The sequence below is a fragment of the Aotus nancymaae genome, unplaced genomic scaffold, assembly GCF_030222135.1.
Source record: "Aotus nancymaae isolate 86718 unplaced genomic scaffold, 86718_ANA_hifiasm-v0.15.2.pri h1tg000046l, whole genome shotgun sequence".
NCBI lineage: Eukaryota > Metazoa > Chordata > Mammalia > Primates > Aotidae > Aotus > Aotus nancymaae.
This window is the reverse complement of record NW_026988460.1, coordinates 19886571-19904481: the sequence shown is the minus strand read 5'-3', so window position 1 is coordinate 19904481 and position 17911 is coordinate 19886571. Positions and strand designations below refer to the sequence as shown.

Below are 17911 nucleotides of genomic sequence, written 5' to 3'. Positions count from 1 at the left end.
TAAAAAAAGAATTATGATGTTAAACATCTTTATGTTTACTTTAAAATATTAAAACATTAATACCTATACAAAATCAGTTTTCTACCACATATGGACACTTCTTAGAGTAGAAACTGTAACACAGGTGAAATAAATTATAGGCACAGTCCCCTACTCCCCACAAAGTCTTCCACAAATATCATTAGCTGTATGGTTTTAGGCAAACCACTTAAATTCTGTGCAGTTTACATCTCTTCTCTGGAGCCATCCCATAGGCCAAATCCATTAATAATTATAATCACAGTCATGATAGCTGGTGTCAGCTGAATACCCGATGAATATCTGTACTAAACTAGGCACTTTTGTACAAGAACTTTTGTTTGTTTATTTGTTTGTTTGTTTGGAGACAGTGTCTTGCTCTGTCTCCAAGGTTGGAGTACAGTGGTGTGATCATGGTTCACTGCAGCCTCAACCTCCTGGGCTCAAGTGATCCTCCTGCCTCACCCCGTAGAGTGGCTAGCACCACAGGCACATGCCACCATGCCCAGCTAATCAAAACAAAAATGTTTGGAGATGAGGTCTCACTGTGTTGCCCAGGCTGGTCTCAAACTCCGGGACTCAAGTGTTCTCCAGCCTCAGCCTCCCAAAGTGTTGGGCTTAGAGGCATGAACCACCGTGCCCAGCCTCTCTTCCTCTTCTTATAAAGACACTAGCCATAGGATTATGCCCCCACCATTAGGACCTCATTTAACTTTAATCACCTCATTTACATTAATTAAAGGCTCTATCTTAAATACAGTCACATTGGGGTGAGGGCTTCAACATATAGATTTGGGGGAGACACAATTCAGTCCTTAACAATGAGCTTTGAAGACTCTGGGTATCCTTAAAAATCCTGTATCCAATTTTGCACAGATGAGAGTCCGCGTGCACAATGTGGCCTCTCAAAAGATTAAAAATGACTAAAAGTATTACAAATGATAAGAAAAGGGCTCATGGAAACATAGAAATATTAATAGAACTTGTGTTAAGGGGTAGAAGAAAATTCTACAATTTTGTCTTAATGAGCATTAAAAAGTGGAGAACAAGAAGGGCAGTGGAAAATGAGGGTGTCAGCCCTCTCTTTACATTTTGAAAGGTTTGATGGTTTGCCTGAGGTCGCAGAGTAGAGAATGGATCTGAGTCTAGGACCCCAGGGTCCCAAGCCCCAGCCCACCAGGCGTTCTGTCCATGTTCTCATTAGCTGTGCTGTCTGTCGTTTCCCAGAGAAGCCAGGGCCATCTGAATGAGATTCCGGAGCTGCCCCTCTGCTGACTCAGAGACGTTTTTTCCCTTGCTTTCCTTCCAGAAGTGGAGCAGATTGAGGCAATCGCCAAGTTTGACTACATGGGGCGGTCCCCGCGTGAGCTGTCCTTCAAGAAAGGGGCCTCGCTGCTCCTGTACCACCGCGCCTCGGAGGACTGGTGGGAGGGCCGGCACAATGGCGTGGATGGACTCATCCCCCATCAGTACATAGTTGTACAGGACATGTGAGTGGAGTCGGGACTTCTGTGAAAAATGCTGAAATACATTAGTGATATCTGGAATGGGCACCATAGGGGAGTGCTAACTTGTATGCCAGCGATTTGTTCTCCTTAATACCATATGCTTGGTCTTCTGTAAGAATGGGTAATATCTAACTTCCCTTTAAATGGTGATCCACTTAACAGATACACAAATTGCTCCTCCTTCTGAGGACACAGAGACAGTGTTGAGTGACCCTGGCCTGCATCCTGATGCAGCTGACAGCCTCCAGGGTGTCCATCACCCACCATGGCTTTCAGTATCCAGGGGTTCCTGCCATGTGCCTTCACCTTCTAGGCCTCCCCTGCCTACTGTTCTATACTCCAGAGGTAGCTCTCTTAGGGGATGGGCAGAAACAACCATGCCCTTGTTTCTGATTAATAGGTTTCTATTTTTTAAAAAATAATTTCAGGGGTTAACAAAAAAGAGCCCTGCGTCCCAAATGCCTAGTCTTACAACAGAAAGTCTGCACTTTCCATTCATTTGAAAGCCATGGAAGATTCCAGTGCACATATTCCCCGGGAGCTCTGGTCAGGCTCAGCAGAACAGATGTACCATAGTTGCAGCCACAAGCTAAGCCTCAAGGTTAGGGGCCGCAAGCTAAGCCTCAAGGTTAGGGGATCAAAAACCCACATTTTGATGGGAGAGAGGAGATCTCAGCCAGAGAATAGGCCAGGGCCAAGCAGACTGCCAGAGGAATGCCATAGTGGAGGGCCCTTGGCAGCCTCCTGATGTCCCGAGACCTCTGAGGCCAGGGACAAGTCACAACGGCAGAGGAACATGGAAGGAGCCTGGCAGGGCACCCCAGCAAGCTTGTGAGCCATCTCACAATGGCCCAAGCCCTGAGTGGGGAGGTAGGGGCAGAGGCAGCTTCTTCCTCCCTTGCTTAGCCCCAAGCCATTTCCCACAGAGTCACACAGAGACTCAGCACTCAGCCCTCGGTGCTAGGCCTGCGGACTCCATCCCCGCATTTCTCCAACACACCCTGCTGTATTTAGCTTGTCTTAGCCTGGAGCTGCCTGGGAATGAAACTAGAAGAGAAAAAAGGAGGGGGTAGGTGTGGGACAGAAGACGGTCCCTGCTGCAGAAACAGTGTTGCAGTGGGCATGTGCGGTGGGAAGGCGCCCATGGGCAGTGGCTCAGCAAGCGCTGTGGGCACAATGTAACCATAAAGTGTGATAATTCGGCCCCTCAGACACGTATCAGGGAGGCTTGTATATGCTGGGTTCTCCAGGGAAGGCCCCTCCAATTCACGTCTGTCTTCTCCCCAGGGATGATGCCTTCTCCGACAGCCTGAGCCAGAAGGCTGACAGCGAGGCTAGCAGTGGGCCACTGCTGGATGACAAGGCCTCTTCCAAAAACGACCTCCAGTCCCCCACGGAGCACATCTCGGATTACGGCTTTGGGGGGGTGATGGGCCGGTAGGAAACAGGGATTCATTTTTTTCCCTCCTAGTGCCAAGCCTGCTCATGTCTGATTTGGGAGAAGCACAAGGGCAGGGAGGAGAGAAGGAGGCTACTGCAGCACCCTGTTCCCCATAAGATGTGATGGGCACACTGGGCGGGCCGGCTGGCATTGGCCCAAGAAGGCCAGGTATAAAACCATCCAGCCTGCCTTGCAGGGAGGAAGAGGAGGAGGAAAGACATGTGTTGGGAACTCAGTGCTTTTCTATTGAAAATAATAACGTGTGTGAGAGAGATACAAATTGGCAAGTATTTTTCCTTCCTCTCTCTAGTTCCTGCACCTCCTTCCAGCTTTCTGTTGTAGACCTGAGTTGTTATATTTAAAAATGTAAAGCTCACATATTCCCTAAAATGCACTACATAAACAGAAAACTAACACCTACTCATGTGTTGAAGGAAATTGACACTCGACTCCACCTACTTATTTGGTGGGAGCAATATTGCCAATTTCTTCACTCCCTATGTGTGGGCCAGGCTGTGTCACGTGACCTTTCTACCAGACTAGGAGGTGTGCACATCATTCTGAGAACAGGTATAATCCAAAGTATTTGGTTATTTTAAAAAATTAATGAGGAAATAAGAAATGCGAAGCAAAACTGACAGTTTCTCATTGCCTTGTTAGTCACACTCTCAAAATGTCATATTCCATGTTTTTTTCAGTGGAGGGGTCATGCGATCAACCCACACATGTGGGGATTTGCAGATAGACCCCCCCAAAAAAATCAGTCACAGTGGGAACACACAATTTATGAATTTATTTCAGCAAAAGTCCTGATTCCTCTTCTCTGCAAATCCTGTTCAGTTCAGCAGATAGCTCAGGGCACTATGGTAGAATTGGGAAGGGCAGGGAAGTGGAAGGCTGGGGTAGGTAGACAAAAAGTTTTGGTCCCCTGACTTCTCGGAGGACCATATATCTTCTGCCTCTCTTTTCCTCTCCCTCGTCCTTCCCTTGCCCTCCTCATTCTTGTTATTTCTTTCTACATACTGCTTCCTCTCCAGTAGCTATGCTTTGGTCCTGTTGGGGCACCCACAAACACTGCTTAGCTTGGCTGGTGGCACTAGGATAATCACTGCTGGTCCCTAGTCATAATCCATTCCCAGCACATGGTCCCTCTCCGTCCCTGCTCACCACTTCTAGCCTCCCCTCCCTTCAGACTCTTTGATGACCTCTGTAGGATGCAGCAACATCTCCTATGTATAGAACCTCTTATCTTCAAGGTGCTTTTAAACCCACATGAAGCAAAGGTAAAGGGTGGGCAAAGGATCCTACTTACACCCACTTAACAGATTAATAAAGTGGGATTGAGAGAGGACACAGGAAAGCATGTGGCAGACACAGAGCAAGAACTCACCCTCCTGAAACACACCCTACTCCCCTTTTCCCTGCAGCAGAGCCTCCCTGAGTTGGGAAAGGTATTCAAATGCACAAAAGGGCTGTCCAGCCATGCAGTGTTTACTCTTGAATGACTAGTTTTCCAAGATCCAAAAGAGCCTCATAAAACGAGCCCTCTTCTGGAGAGATTGGGGGTTGGGTGGCAATGTCAGAATGTCTTTAGTTCCCAGGGGACCCCTCCTGTGCTTGAAGGGTGCTGGTTACTTTGGTACAGTCAAGCCTCAAAGCTTCAGACCAGTTAGGAGCCCCTCAGAATCACGGATATGTCTGAACTGTTTCAGAAGGTATCATGAGCCCCATTAACCATCACCAAAGCATTTCCAGGGTTGGAATCCTGTAGGCCTTGACTTAGCATGTAGACCAGATGCATCTTGCCATTGGCAGCACTGCTGCCTGTGGCCTGGAAGCACTGTGCTCCAAATGTCTTTGTGTTTGCACATTAGACCTCCCACTGCTGGTGAGCTGTGTGCTGGGCCAGGCCTTTCATTGTGGAATTGTGGGGTCTGGCTGAATGAGGCTTTACTGTACCCGCTCCTTAGAATAGCATGTAGTGTGTGGCATGGGGTTGGCTCACCCATTCTGAGACTTGCCAGGCTTGACCTCTACCCCATGCCCTTCGCCCCCTGGCTCCTTTGCAGAGTGCGGTTACGATCTGATGGAGCAGCCATCCCCAGACGCCGAAGTGGGGGCGACACACACAGCCCACCCCGGGGCCTGGGCCCCAGCATAGACACGCCACCCCGGGCTGCTGCCTGCCCCAGCAGCCCCCACAAAATCCCCCTCAACCGGGGGAGGATCGAGAGCCCTGAGAAGCGGAGGATGGCGACGTTCGGGAGCGCTGGCAGCATCAACTACCCTGACAAGAAGGTGCTCTCTGAAGGGCACTCGATGAGGTCGACCTGCGGTTCCACCAGGCACAGCAGCCTAGGGGACCACAAGTCCCTGGAGGCCGAGGCCCTGGCAGAAGTAAGGGCCAGCAGGAAGGCAGGCTGGGCAGCCAAGAGCCCCACAGGGCCGTGGGGTGGGAATCCGTGGAGCGGGGAGTCACCTTGGCCTTTATGCCAGGCTCACGGCTAAGCCAGAGAACAGGAGAATGAGTGGCTTCCCTGTCCCATACTGGGCTTCCCTTGGGAGTGGAGACTGGTTGGGGGCAGCCACTGCTAGGGTTCCTATAAAGGCTGAACAGCCCCAGTGTCCAGGGCTGGAGAGGGCATTGACCACATTATGGAGTTGGGGTAATGGCAGGTCATTACACAGAATGATATGGTTCAGTTATTCATTAATTCACTCATTCATTCATTTCTCTGTTCATTCATCTATTCATTCCTTGACAAATATTGATTGAACATCTGTTGTGTGGCCATCACCATGGTAGCCACCAACAGTACAGTGAAGACCTAAAATGGACTCAGGCCCTGCCCACATGGAGCTTACAGTTTAGAGAAGAAAGAGATATCAACCAATACACACACACAGCTGTGAAATAGTGGTTGCGTTGGATGCCTTTAAGGAGTAGTCCACAGTATTTTAAGAGCCTAAAATATGAGGATTGCACCTAGGCAGGGAGAGACTTCTCTGGGAAGGACTTGACCTGAGACCCAAAGGGTAAGCAGAGCTAAACAGCTGAAGCTGCAAGAGAAGAATGTTCCAGGTTCTTCTCAAGTGCTTAGAGAGTTAGTTTTTTATTTGTTTGTTTTGGTTTGGTTGTATTTGGATGAAAAATCTATATGATTTTTACATTTGCCAAATGACTAGAACCGTGATTGGTTTAACAATTTGCATGGCTGGTTTCATGTGTTTTTGACAGTTCTATCACATTTTGAAAAGTTTCCCCTTTTTTTTGTCTCTAGAATTTAGTGTGGGGGCCCATTATGTACCCTCTGCCTAGTGTTCTCTCCCATGTAAGGCAACAGAGACAATCAGAACCTTCTGGTCTGTGAGAATTCTGTGGAGAGTGACCTTTGCATCCCTGTTCAAAAGGAGGAGGAGGAAAGGTGGGGAGCTGTGAGCTGTGTTCTAGAGGAGGCCAGGCAGAATTTCCAGGGAATACACAACACAGAAACAGCTCACCTAGCAATGAGTACTCCTGTTCACACCAGCAGGCTCTAACTTGGCCCCATGCTCACTCCCAAGGGGTCCCTGAAGATCACTGCCTTTCAAGGAGGCATGCCAGCTGCTAGTTCACCCATACTTGTGGGAACATCACCCTAGCACCCACCATCATCTGGAAACTCTACCAGTCTAGAAAGTTCTACCAGTTATGATAGGGGATGGGCTGCCTGAGGCCTGCCCCAGGGCTCTTTACGTAAAGAAGGAAATGCAGTCTAGAGCACTGTTTCTGAAAGTAGGTCTCACAGCAGAGTAGTTCCACAGGATGCTAGGGGGTGCATAGGGAATACATGTTCTGTGGTCAGCAAGGTTTGTGGAATGCTGCTCTGACAGAGTTGAGTGGCTTATCTATAAGACCCTTATAAAACCTTTAAAGGAGCTGTCCCCAACCCCCAGGCCATGGATGGGTCTGTGGCCTATTAAGAACCAGGCTGCACAGCAGGAGGTGAGCAGGGGTCACCAGCATTATACTGAGCTCCGAGTCCTGTCAGATCAGCGGTGGCATTAGATTCTTATAGGCCAGGAACCCTATTGTGAACTGTGCATGCGAGGGATTTAGGTTGTGCACTCCTTAAGAGAATCTAATGCCTGATCTGAAGTGGAACAGTTTCATCCCGAAACCATCTTCCTAACCCCTGTCCGTGGAAAAATTGTCTTCCACGAAAACGGTCCCTAGTGCCAAAAAGTTTGGGGACCGCTGCTTTAAAAGATGTGCATTGTGAATCTCCACAAAAGAAAACAGGGCATGCCCCACATCCCAGACTTCTTTGACCTTTATTCATGGAGCATTTTGCAAGACCAGCCCCCAGAATGCACGTGGGGACTGCTGCATATGTTCTCAGTTTGCCGAGGGATCTGCACCCTCTCTACTTTGACAGCTGCCATCCAAGAGCCCCTTTCACCAACAGAGGTCAAATGAGGAATTGTGGTAAATGATATGTAAATAGCCCACTGCCACTGGAGAGCTTCCAGCCTCAGCACTGGCTCTAATGAGCCCTTGACTTTGCATGTTGCAAAGGGACGTGGCAGCTGAAGCATCCTAAGTAGTAGGTGGAGTGACCTAAAATTCTCTGGTCTCGAAATGTCCCTTAGGATTTAGATTTGAACCCACTTAAAGAGGCTGCTTGAGGAACTTGCAACATGGTCATCAAAAGTGGGAAGATCAAATTGGGGAGGAGATGAAAAGCAATCGCAGTCCCTACTTTGTCCCACAGGGCCTCTCTACAGCTCCGCTCTGGAGACTCACAGCATCACCTCTCGGACTAAAGCAAGGCTGCAGCCTAAACAACCCAGCTGATCTTTCTCTGAGCTTTCTGTCTTTCTGTTCACTCTGCTGGGGTAGAGTAGTGGTGGTGGAGGGTAGGGGGAGGGGGATGGTGGTGTAAGGGCAATAATTACATTTTATTTATTAAAGTTTTACCTTGCAGCTCATGCTGGACTAGAGCAAATAGAGAGTGGTGAGGTCAGTAGGGGGCTTCCTTCAAGCAGAGTGGATGATGACAGGGCAGCTCGGCTCCAGGAAAGCAGGCTGTGTCACTGCAGGGCTGGCACAAAGCAGAGATGGGGAGAGGTCTGCCTTCCCTCCCTTCCTGCAGAAAATTGCTCCCACAGCACCTCCTTTTGGATAAGGCACAAAAGACCCTTTCTTAGAGTTGCTGGTGTTCTGGGGCAAGGGATGAAACATTCTGGAGAGGCATACAAGCTAATATTAGCCATTAGCCAGACATCCATAGTCCCCTAACAAAAAGGATAGGCTGTGACAATGAGGGAAGCAAGAGTTTGGGGCCCTGACCCAAGCCAGATTGAAGCCTACCATGGGGCCTGGGGCAGGCAGGAAGCCACCTGCAGACAGGAGAAGGAGAGAATGTAAAAGACCAGGGTGGAGAAAGGGGCCGGCCCCAGCATTTCCAGGCTCCCACTCCATCCATTTCAACAGACTCATACATATTTTTTTAGGATTTGCAATAAAGCAAGCCTGTCTTAACAGTCATCATTGCTCCATGAGGTTATGCATAGCACCTACCAGTGGTGGTTTAGGCAGTATCCGTCACGATGCCCTCAATGGCCAAGCCAGCTGGGCTCTGACCTGGCTGAGCCAGAGCAGGTCCTCTCATGTCTGTTGGATGTGGAGGCATCCCTGTCAACAGTCATGGGAACCCGCAGGGTTCTTGGGCTAGAAGCATTTTGAAAACCACCGTCTGGCAGTTTGCAAAACTTCATCACATCCATTATCTCAGCCCATCTTCACAGTAAACTTCTGGGATTGTAATAGGTGAACAAAATATGGTGTGGAGTGATCAAGACTTGCCTAGGGTCACACAGCCAGCAACTGGCCACAGAATCTTTTTACTCAAAATTCTGGGGCCCTGTGCCCTATCCATGGGCTCCTGGCTAAATGCTGCCTCCCAGCTACTACACCGCCTTGAGCATGAGGGGATGGGAGCTGAGGGAAGCTGGCATGGTGAGCCCAGGCTGCTCTGGGTGGATGGAGGAGGGGGTCTCTCTCTCTGAGTCCTTCAGAGTGCTCTCCTCCTGATGAGCGCTCAGATATTATAACATCCTCAGGAATTATGTAGGCAGAAGGAGATTTTTCTCACCTGTTAAATTTTCCACTTTTTAAAAGAACGAAATTTTCTGATTATAATACAGAGAAGAGAGTAGCAGTCCCTCTATTCTGAGATGAGCACTGTGAACATTCTGGTACATAATCTCCAAGTAATTTTTTGTGAGCAAGGATTAAAAAAAATACTGAACTGACTGGGTTCAGACTTGGGCTATGCTGCTACTTAGCTGTGTGACCTGGGGCAAATTACTTAACCAGTCTGAGCTTCAGTTTCCTCATGTGTGACATGAGCATAAAGGTGGATCCTACCTTAGAAGTGTGAGAATTAAATGAATTATTAGGGGACAGGGTTTGGATTGGTGCTCAGTGTTAGCTATTAGTGCTACTGTTATTGTCATTTTTATTTTTGAGTGCTTACTCTGTGCCAGGGGTCAGGCCAGTCTCTTCACAGGGACTGTATCGTTTAATGCACTTATCAACTCCCTGAGGTCCATATTATAATTATCTGCCATTTACAAATGAGGATTCTGGAGGCTCAGAGGGGTGAGGGAACTTGCATAAGGTCACATAGCAAGGAAGTGGCAAGGCCAGGATTTGAATCCGTGTCTGTCTGACTCCAGAGCCTGCCCTCTTTATCAGTAGTCTGACCTGCCCTTATTAAATCTACTTCCTGTGCAAGGCAGTATGCAGGGGATAGCCACATTGGTTCTCATGTGTTATAAGACACCCTGAGGACTTAACCTCCATCCCTGCCGTGAGGCTTCTGGGGAACCTCCCTAAGAAAGGAAGCTGCTTAACAGACAGGAAGGACCTGGCTCCAGGCCTCCAGACGCTGCTGACCCCAGCTCCCTCTGTCCCCAGGACATCGAGAAGACCATGAGCACAGCTCTGCACGAGTTGCGGGAACTCGAGAGGCAGAACACGGTCAAGCAGGCGCCAGATGTGGTGCTGGACACCCTGGAACCCCTGAAGAACCCCCCAGGCCCCATCAGCTCGGAGCCCGCCAGCCCCCTTCACACCATCGTCATCCGCGACCCTGATGCCGCCATGCGCCGCAGCAGCAGCTCCTCCACCGAGATGATGACCACCTTCAAGCCAGCCCTGTCTGCCCGCCTGGCGGGTGCCCAGCTGCGCCCGCCCCCCATGCGGCCTGTGCGGCCGGTGGTCCAGCACCGGTCCAGCAGCAGCAGCAGCTCAGGCGTGGGCAGCCCAGCCGTGACACCCACCGAGAAGATGTTCCCCAACAGCTCAGCGGACAAGTCGGGCACCATGTGACCTGCAGGATGGGCCGCCCCGTCATGGCCCACTGTGGCTCGCCACGGCCCAGGGTGGCCTCTGTGGCTTCCACGTGCTTCCCAGTGACCCTGGCCTTGGAGGGCAGAGGTCAGCCTGGGAGGGTGTGTCTGTGCAGAGCTGAGGTAGGCGCTGGCTGCAGCTCACATCCAGCCATGGGAATCCCACAGACTTCTCGCGTGTCCGCAAGACGTCCAGAGGAGTGCCGGAGCTCCGGCAGCCCCGGCAGCCCCAACCACAGCATCTCCTAACATCGAGGCGACATGCGACGTGGCTTCTCCCGCATATCGTCACTGGAAACTTCCTCTCTCGACATTCTGTCTACATACCTATATGTGTGTGTATATCGACGTGTGCATATATACACATGTATATGTATGTATGTGTCTGTAGGTGTGTGTATATATATATATTTATGCATCTATATACATATACTAGATCTGGACACACACATACTAAGTGTATATAGTATCTCCTTTTTCTTTTTATGAAACTTAGATTTACCTCAGACCCATGCCACCAAACATCTCCCGCCGAGTTATTTGGTGGGATTTGCAGGGACTTTTCTGGGAGAACTTAGAGGCCCATAGTAACTGCAAATGAAGCAATATACCACTAACCTGCAGAAAAACACAAACAAAAACAGTCTCCCACTGTCTTCAGAAGTCGTGGCCTTCCAGAACAGTCTGCCCCTCAAGGAAGGGTGGGGCAGGCAGTACCCCCAAGCAGGCTGCTCCCAGAGGTGGGGAACCCTTCATAGAAAATCCCCACGTCCGTCTACCCCAGAGACCCTGCCCTTCCACCCGGAGGCCAAAGGCCAACTGTACCCCCGAAGGCATGGGAGGAAGTTGGCAAGAAGACCCCTGACCACCACATCCTTGTGTTTGTGTGTAGAGGCGGGGGATAGTGAGAACCTCGGCCCCATCGTAGCACAGTATTACATGTGGTTGGGAAAAAGGGAAAAATAAAAACACAGTGGTGTGGAATACTTCAAAACCTAGAAACGCTGTAGGAATAAATCTGTGGTAACTATAGAGGTTTAACTTACATCATTTTCAAAATATTTAATTTTTTCTTTTCCTGGTTCTACTAATTATACTGTGTCAGATTTGGAACTAAACAGGCAAGGAGGCTTTGAGTCACATCGTTTCATTTTAAATCAGGCTGTGACGCACTGTGGCTGGTGCCGTCTTGCATGAAACGCATGAGCCGTAAGCGCCCAGTTCAGACTGGGGCCAGGGAGGGGCAGTCCTTGGCACTTTCTGTCCTAGAGGACACTGTCGGTTGAGTTAATACAAGTGGCATAGCTTCCCTTCCCTTCTTCACCCACTCCCTCCAGAACATTTAGTGTAGATGAAAATGTGGTGATAGGAATGGGTGCATGATCTTCACGTGTAACAGCAAGGCCTTTGCCTCTCGGCTGAGTGAAGCCCTTCCGGGTCGCTCTCCTTTGATTCTTTTTTACCTCCTCTTCTGATCACTTCCAGAGATGAGCTGTTTCTGGATAATGAAATGGCACAGGGCGAATCTGTGTGCCCTGTGGGCCACTGTTACTTACCCGCTCCTGCCAGACCCAGAGGCTCTTCCCTACTCTTCCCAAGCTTCCTCTCTCTCAAGGCGATTGAAGTTTTGAATCAAAAAGCCCAGAGTCTGAGTCCCAGCCCTGAGCACTTAGGAGCCTTGTGACTTAGGGTTTGGCACTCCACCTAATCAAGCCTGGCTTTTCTGCTCATAAAATAGGATACTAAAGGTGAACTGGCAGTGAGCAAGCTGTGTACACTGGAAAGCACTGAATCAATACAATGCTCTTGTGATTATCATTAGTAAGGTAAGTCTTAGATGAGAACCCTCCAGCCCTTCTTTTTGAAACCTCTCAATGGCATTTCAGAAGTGAGCAGTGGAATTTTCCTACCATCTTAATAAGAGCCCTGGATTCCATTAGCATTTCAGTCCATTGGATTAAGCGGTGCCCTTTCCTCTGTTCCCCCACAAAAAGGTAAATACACCCAAAAGGAGGGACCTAATTAAGTCACTGGCACCTGGACATGTTAAGAGGGTAAAGCCATTCTACCTTGTCTGAAGGACTGGGCTTGACACCCCACAGTGAAAAGGAGCATCAGGAAAGGAACAAAGAAAGGATCTCAGGGAGAGGCCAGTGTCAAAGTTGACCTCCCTTGTTTGGCCTAGTATGAACCCTTCTCTTTAACTCCTGTATAGGAAAGGCCCTCTGCCTTGGAGCACAGAAAGATATTGCCATTTTACAGCTTAAGAGAGTAAGGCCTTGGGCTATGCTTTGACCTGCCCAAGATTTGACAACTGGCTAAGAGCAGAGACTGTCTCAGGCTCTTAAAGTCATGTGTTTGCATGCTGGACACTATGCTATCCAGTCAGGACACAAGACTTCTGATTTCTACCCTTAAGATACTCCCAGATCCTAAATCCAGTAGCCTCCCAGGCAAAATATAGCAATCTCTGCCACAACTATCAGATGAAAGGCAACAATCGGAGTAGACAAATCTGTTGCCTGATATACATAAGACCAATCAGACCGTGTGGATTTTTCTCTGAATTGACTGATTTTGGTTTTTTTCTTACTGAAAATGGATCTGCCTTTCACTGAATTTTCTGAAGGCAGAGCCTTAGCTGTTTTCTTCAAGCACTTATTTTTTTTCCATTGGGAAATGGCTGATGAGTTCATATTTAGGGATGCACACACACAGATGGCAGACATCTCCCCGCTCATCCAGCCCCAAATCTGAGCCCTGATGCAGGCCAAGTGGGAAAATACTTCCCCGCCCCCTTCCCTGTTCCCACTTCCTCATCTGGCACTATGCATGTCTCAGTCACCCTCCACAGCACTCAGTCCCATCAACGTTCACTGAACATTGGCTTTCTCTGACTCCTGCCTGTTTTAGTCCACTATATATTGCTGTATTTGCTTAAATGCTGGAAAGTAACTGTTAAAATGTGAAATTGTAATTTTAAAAAAGGCTACAATTAAATTTTAGCCAATGCCACTCACCAAATCTTTGCACCTAGTAGATAGATCAATGTAAAAACAAATACCAGAAACCTAACTGTACAGTGCGTGTGGGGGAAATGTAGTAACCTAGTTAGTAGTCTTCAATATAACCAATTGTACAAGGGGAAGTGGTGTTTACCTACCTGTTCATCACCATTATTGAAAGCCGTACTGATCAGTTAGTTGATAACGGGCATTTTTAATTTTTATTTTTTTGCTTCATGGAATGATTTCTTAACCTTCGACTTATCCTGAGGTCAAGCCTTTTGTCTTTACGTATAACCGATGTTCAGTCTATTTTAGGTATGAACCAGCAAGTTGTTCATTTAAAACTGACCAAAGACAATTAATTCCTGGTCTAGTTTCCTGGGCCTCATGGCCCAGCTGCCGCTAAAGAGCTTTCTGGATAAATTTGAGAACAAGCTGTGCTTCCTACCCCACTCGCCCTCTCCCCTTTTATTCCCTTTTCCTCTTAAAGAGCTGCTCTGAGCTGTGGGATTCTATGAAAAATTCTTGCCTTTCCTTGTTTCAGTGCTAACGATTTCTCACCTTGAAGCGCCTTTTGAACCCCGGACAGAGTGCACAACTGGAGGGAATTGTGGGCTTGGGAATTAGACTTGGGAGTCTTTTCTCTGAAGTCGCCAGGCCAGGGGTCAGGAGAGAAATGGATTCCCAAGGGATGAAAGGTTTCTATTCAATGAAGAAATCTGAGTGGGAAGAGACACAGGGAAATTGAGCCATATTTTGGCTATCGGCTGGAACCAGCAGTTCAGAGATCTGCCTTATAAACACTTAAAACTGGTTTGTGGTACACGAAGGGGAGCCAGTGTGGGAAGGGGCCTTTACGTGGGGCTTTCTTCTCTGCTGGAGTCCCTTGGAGTGCCTTGTTGGGTATATTTCTTTGTCATTCAGGATGCACGCATGCGGAGGACTTCTCATGACCTGGTCGTGATGTGGCACTCAGTGCATGTACACAGCTAATGGAAAAACACGAGGACTCGGGTAACAGTTCTTCCTCTCAGTCTTTCTATTTCTAACTTTTCATGCATCCAGATGGTTCCACAGTAGAGCAAATGCCTCATCCTCCTGAGAAACCTGGAAAGAAGAGTGGCTGGCTCACAACCATGGGGGTGGCCCCTGATGGGCTGGGAGTGGGGGTGGTGGCAGGGAGGAAAGGCAGAAAGGGGTGAGTTGAGGTGTTGCTGAGCTGATTTTCTGCTGTGCAGAGCTAATGCTGACGTTTCATGTCAACTTCCCCGGTTCTCTGGGGTCTCCTCTCCTCTGAGCAGCCACATAGAGCATTCCCCACATATCCCAAGCTGCCCAGGGGAGCTGAGAGAAGGGACTTTACTGTCAGGTCCAAGCCCTCCTGGCCTCCCTGAGATTGATCTGCCAGTGTCCCGCTGTCCTTCTGGGACTGGCCATGTGGCCATCGCTGCCCCCTTGTTGACACCTCCTTTCTGTGTGAACTGTCCCCGGCAAATAACAAAGCTGTTCCTTGAACCAGAACAACCAGAGTGCACTTTTCCTTCCTTAGACGGAAGTAGATCTTGGCTGGGGTTTCTGCCCAGGCCCTTGTTCCCGGCAGTGTGACTGTTTACATGGTTTGGCAATAGGTTTGATTCTGATTGCTTCAGAGTGGCTGGTCTATTTCGTTTCCTTTGGTTTCCTTCCTCCCCAAATTGTGACAGGAAAAACAAACCAAAACCACCCTAGGAAATTGCTGGTTGCCTGTCCCCACGTGATGATAAATGTTGCCCTCTTCTGGATATCCTTTCTCTACCTTACGACCAAACGCCCGTCCTATAGAGTGTCTGATTGGATCCTCTGTCGCGTATTCTGATGGTGCCTGCTGGTTTGACGTGGAGCTATCCTGTGAAATAAAACAGCTTAACTTTTCTCAAACATGCTCCAGTGGTTTTTGAAAGGGTGAGGTGCCATGTCAGGGGTGGAGAGGTCCTGGGAAGAGTCCCCATCTTCCAGTCCACACTGTCTGCCTGCTTCCCTGAGGAACCACCTTTGCAATGTCCATTAGCTCAAATCCAACAAGGTGAAGGTCAAGGTTGCAAGAAGGACTGCTTCCATTGTAGAACTAACTGAAGAAGGTAACTGTAGGATGACTGCTGGGGAAATGGGGTTTGGAAATGTCAAAGCAAAGGCAAGTTGGAAGTTGTAGCTGTTGTCTGCAGAGAGTGTCTTCAGAAGTTTAGGATAAATTATCAGAAGTCACTGGGTACTAATACACCAAGGCACATGCAACATTTTGGTGTTCATTGTCTATAAACGTCATACAGCCTCTTGGACTTTTGTTTTTAGTGGTGTGTGTTTGTGAACTGTTTATTGATCACTTATTTCTGTCCCACCCACTAGATTAAACCCTTTACCTGTATTTTCTCATTTAATTCTCAATACATCATTGAAGGTAAGTATCATTATTATACTCTGTCCTGCAGAGGAAACGGAGGCTCTGAGAGGCTAAACAGCTTGCCCAAGGTTAAGCTAGGAAGTGGAGAAGACAGAATTTGAATTCAGTCTGCCTAACTCCAAAGCCATGCTCTTTATAAGTTTGTCATACTGCCTCTCATTTGAGCATTGTACTCATTACAACAGGATTAGGGGCAGGATTTCATGATGAAGGTCGCTTGCTGCTTGCTGCAGTCAAGGAATACTCCAGGACTTGTCCTTTCTGATGAAACCTCTGCTGGATCTTCATGCAAGAGTCTCTTTGCAGTCTCAGTGACTCATTCCCACTGAAAACACTCATCACTCAATGTTGGTCTCTTGCTAATTCCACACTCCTCTGCTATGAAACTGTCTTAGTCTATTTTCTGTTGCTGTAACAGAATAGCACAGACAGGGTAATTCATAAAGAAAAACAGTTTATTTGGCTCATGGTTCTGGAGTCTGGAAAGTCCAAGAGCGTGACAGTAGCATCTGGCTAGCGTCATCTCATGGTGGAAGGCAGAAGGGCAAAAGAGACAGTATGAGGGGGCAGACTCTTTTGTAACCTTCTCTCATGATAAAAATCCCACTCCCGTGCAATGACGTTAATCGATACATGAGGGTGGAACCTCATGAACCAGTTACCTCTTATTAGGTGCCCTCTCCCAACACTGTTGCACTGAGTATTAACTTTCCAACACATACATTTGGGGGACACACCCAAACCACTAACCTTCTAAGAGGCTAAACTTCGTATGTGTTCCGTAATCTGTTTACTTGCTCATAGCAACAGTACACATTTGAGAGCTTCAAATCAGGAGCCTTTCATTCATTCAACAAATATGTATGAAGCACCTTTTTATGTAACTTGCCCCAAGTTAGCTGCTGGGGGCACAGATGGATGAGCCCCAGTTCCTACCCTCAAGTTGCATACAGTCTAATTGCACAAAATGATCACTCTAGAATTCTAAGACTGACTTTGACTCAGTGCTTAATAGAACAGTGTCTCTAACCGACAGAGGCACAAAAGGAAGATTTTAGCTGCTTAACTATTTTGTCAGCCACAAAGCACAGTCCATTACTGGATTGTCCATTTTCTGGTCACATCTGTTTAGGAGTTTTTTGTTTGCAAATGAAAAACTATTCAATCCTAACCGCCCTAAGCAAAAGAGAATTTATTGGCTCACATGAGTGGAAACTGCAGACTAGGAATGGCTTCAAACCCGGGATGATGTGAGGAAGTGAGTATTGTCTCTGGGGTGCAGTTCTCTTCTTTCAGGTTGGCTCTGCTCAGCTCTCCGGGTTGACTTTATGCTCGCACAACTTGTCTGATATTTTGTGGTTGCCCAGTGGCTGCTGAAGCTTCACTACCTGCACCTCCTCAGCTTCAGTAGTCTTGGGGCTGATTTTCACTGACCAGAATTAAGCCACAGGTTTATCCCAAAGGCAGACCAAGGGGATGAAATAGACAAAGCGGCCTAAGAAACTATTTTCAAGGGTGGTGTCAACCCCACCAAGACTTTGCATCAGGGAAGAATACAAGTTGCCCAAAGGAGATTGTGGGGCTGCCCATGAAAATTAATAAATGGCGATGGTTTTCAGTCTGTCAGTTTTAGGGTCGTTAGCTATGCAGCAATAGCTAACTGATACACTCGAAAAATGCTCATGCAAATATGCTAAAATTTTGTCCTTGTCCTTTGACTCTAGGTTAACTTCACAATAATAAAGTTAATATCCATCAAGTGCATACTGTATGTTGACACATTGCCAGGCACTTCACATGCCTTGCCTCATTGAATCCTGACAAACAACTTGTGGAGGCAGATACTGCTAGCATCCCTGGTTAATGAATGAGAAGACTGACCCTCAGGGAGTTTAAGTGCAGGGACTTCAAGCTCTTTCAGGCCAGCCAGGATTCTGTGGCCCCCAAATGCCTGGCTGCAGGGAGGTCTGAGCCTCCAGCCTGAGGGCTCCCCTAGTGCCTTGGCTCTTATTTTCTCCAGCTATGAGGGCTCACCTAGTGCCTTGGCTGAAGGCTGCAGAAGCACACATGGGGGAGGGCAACCACCTCCACCACACGCCCT

At 48.2% G+C, this 17911-nt stretch overlaps 1 protein-coding gene across 3 annotated transcripts in view; it reads left to right on the top strand.

Moving 5' to 3' along the window:
• SRGAP3 (SLIT-ROBO Rho GTPase activating protein 3) overlaps positions 1-15672 on the top strand; it is a 255614-nt gene extending 239942 nt beyond the window's left edge. For 2 of the 3 annotated variants that reach the window (XM_012471183.2, XM_012471176.2), the window contains exons 19-22: positions 1328-1508; positions 2814-2963; positions 5037-5364; positions 9932-15672. In XM_012471183.2, the coding sequence (XP_012326606.2) occupies positions 1328-1508; positions 2814-2963; positions 5037-5364; positions 9932-10345 (1073 nt within the window). In that variant the 3' untranslated portion in view covers positions 10346-15672. The remainder of the gene's footprint in view (positions 1-1327; positions 1509-2813; positions 2964-5036; positions 5365-9931) is intronic. The other variant, XM_021675291.2, reaches the window with a different exon arrangement.
• Positions 15673-17911: the final 2239 nt, after the last annotated feature.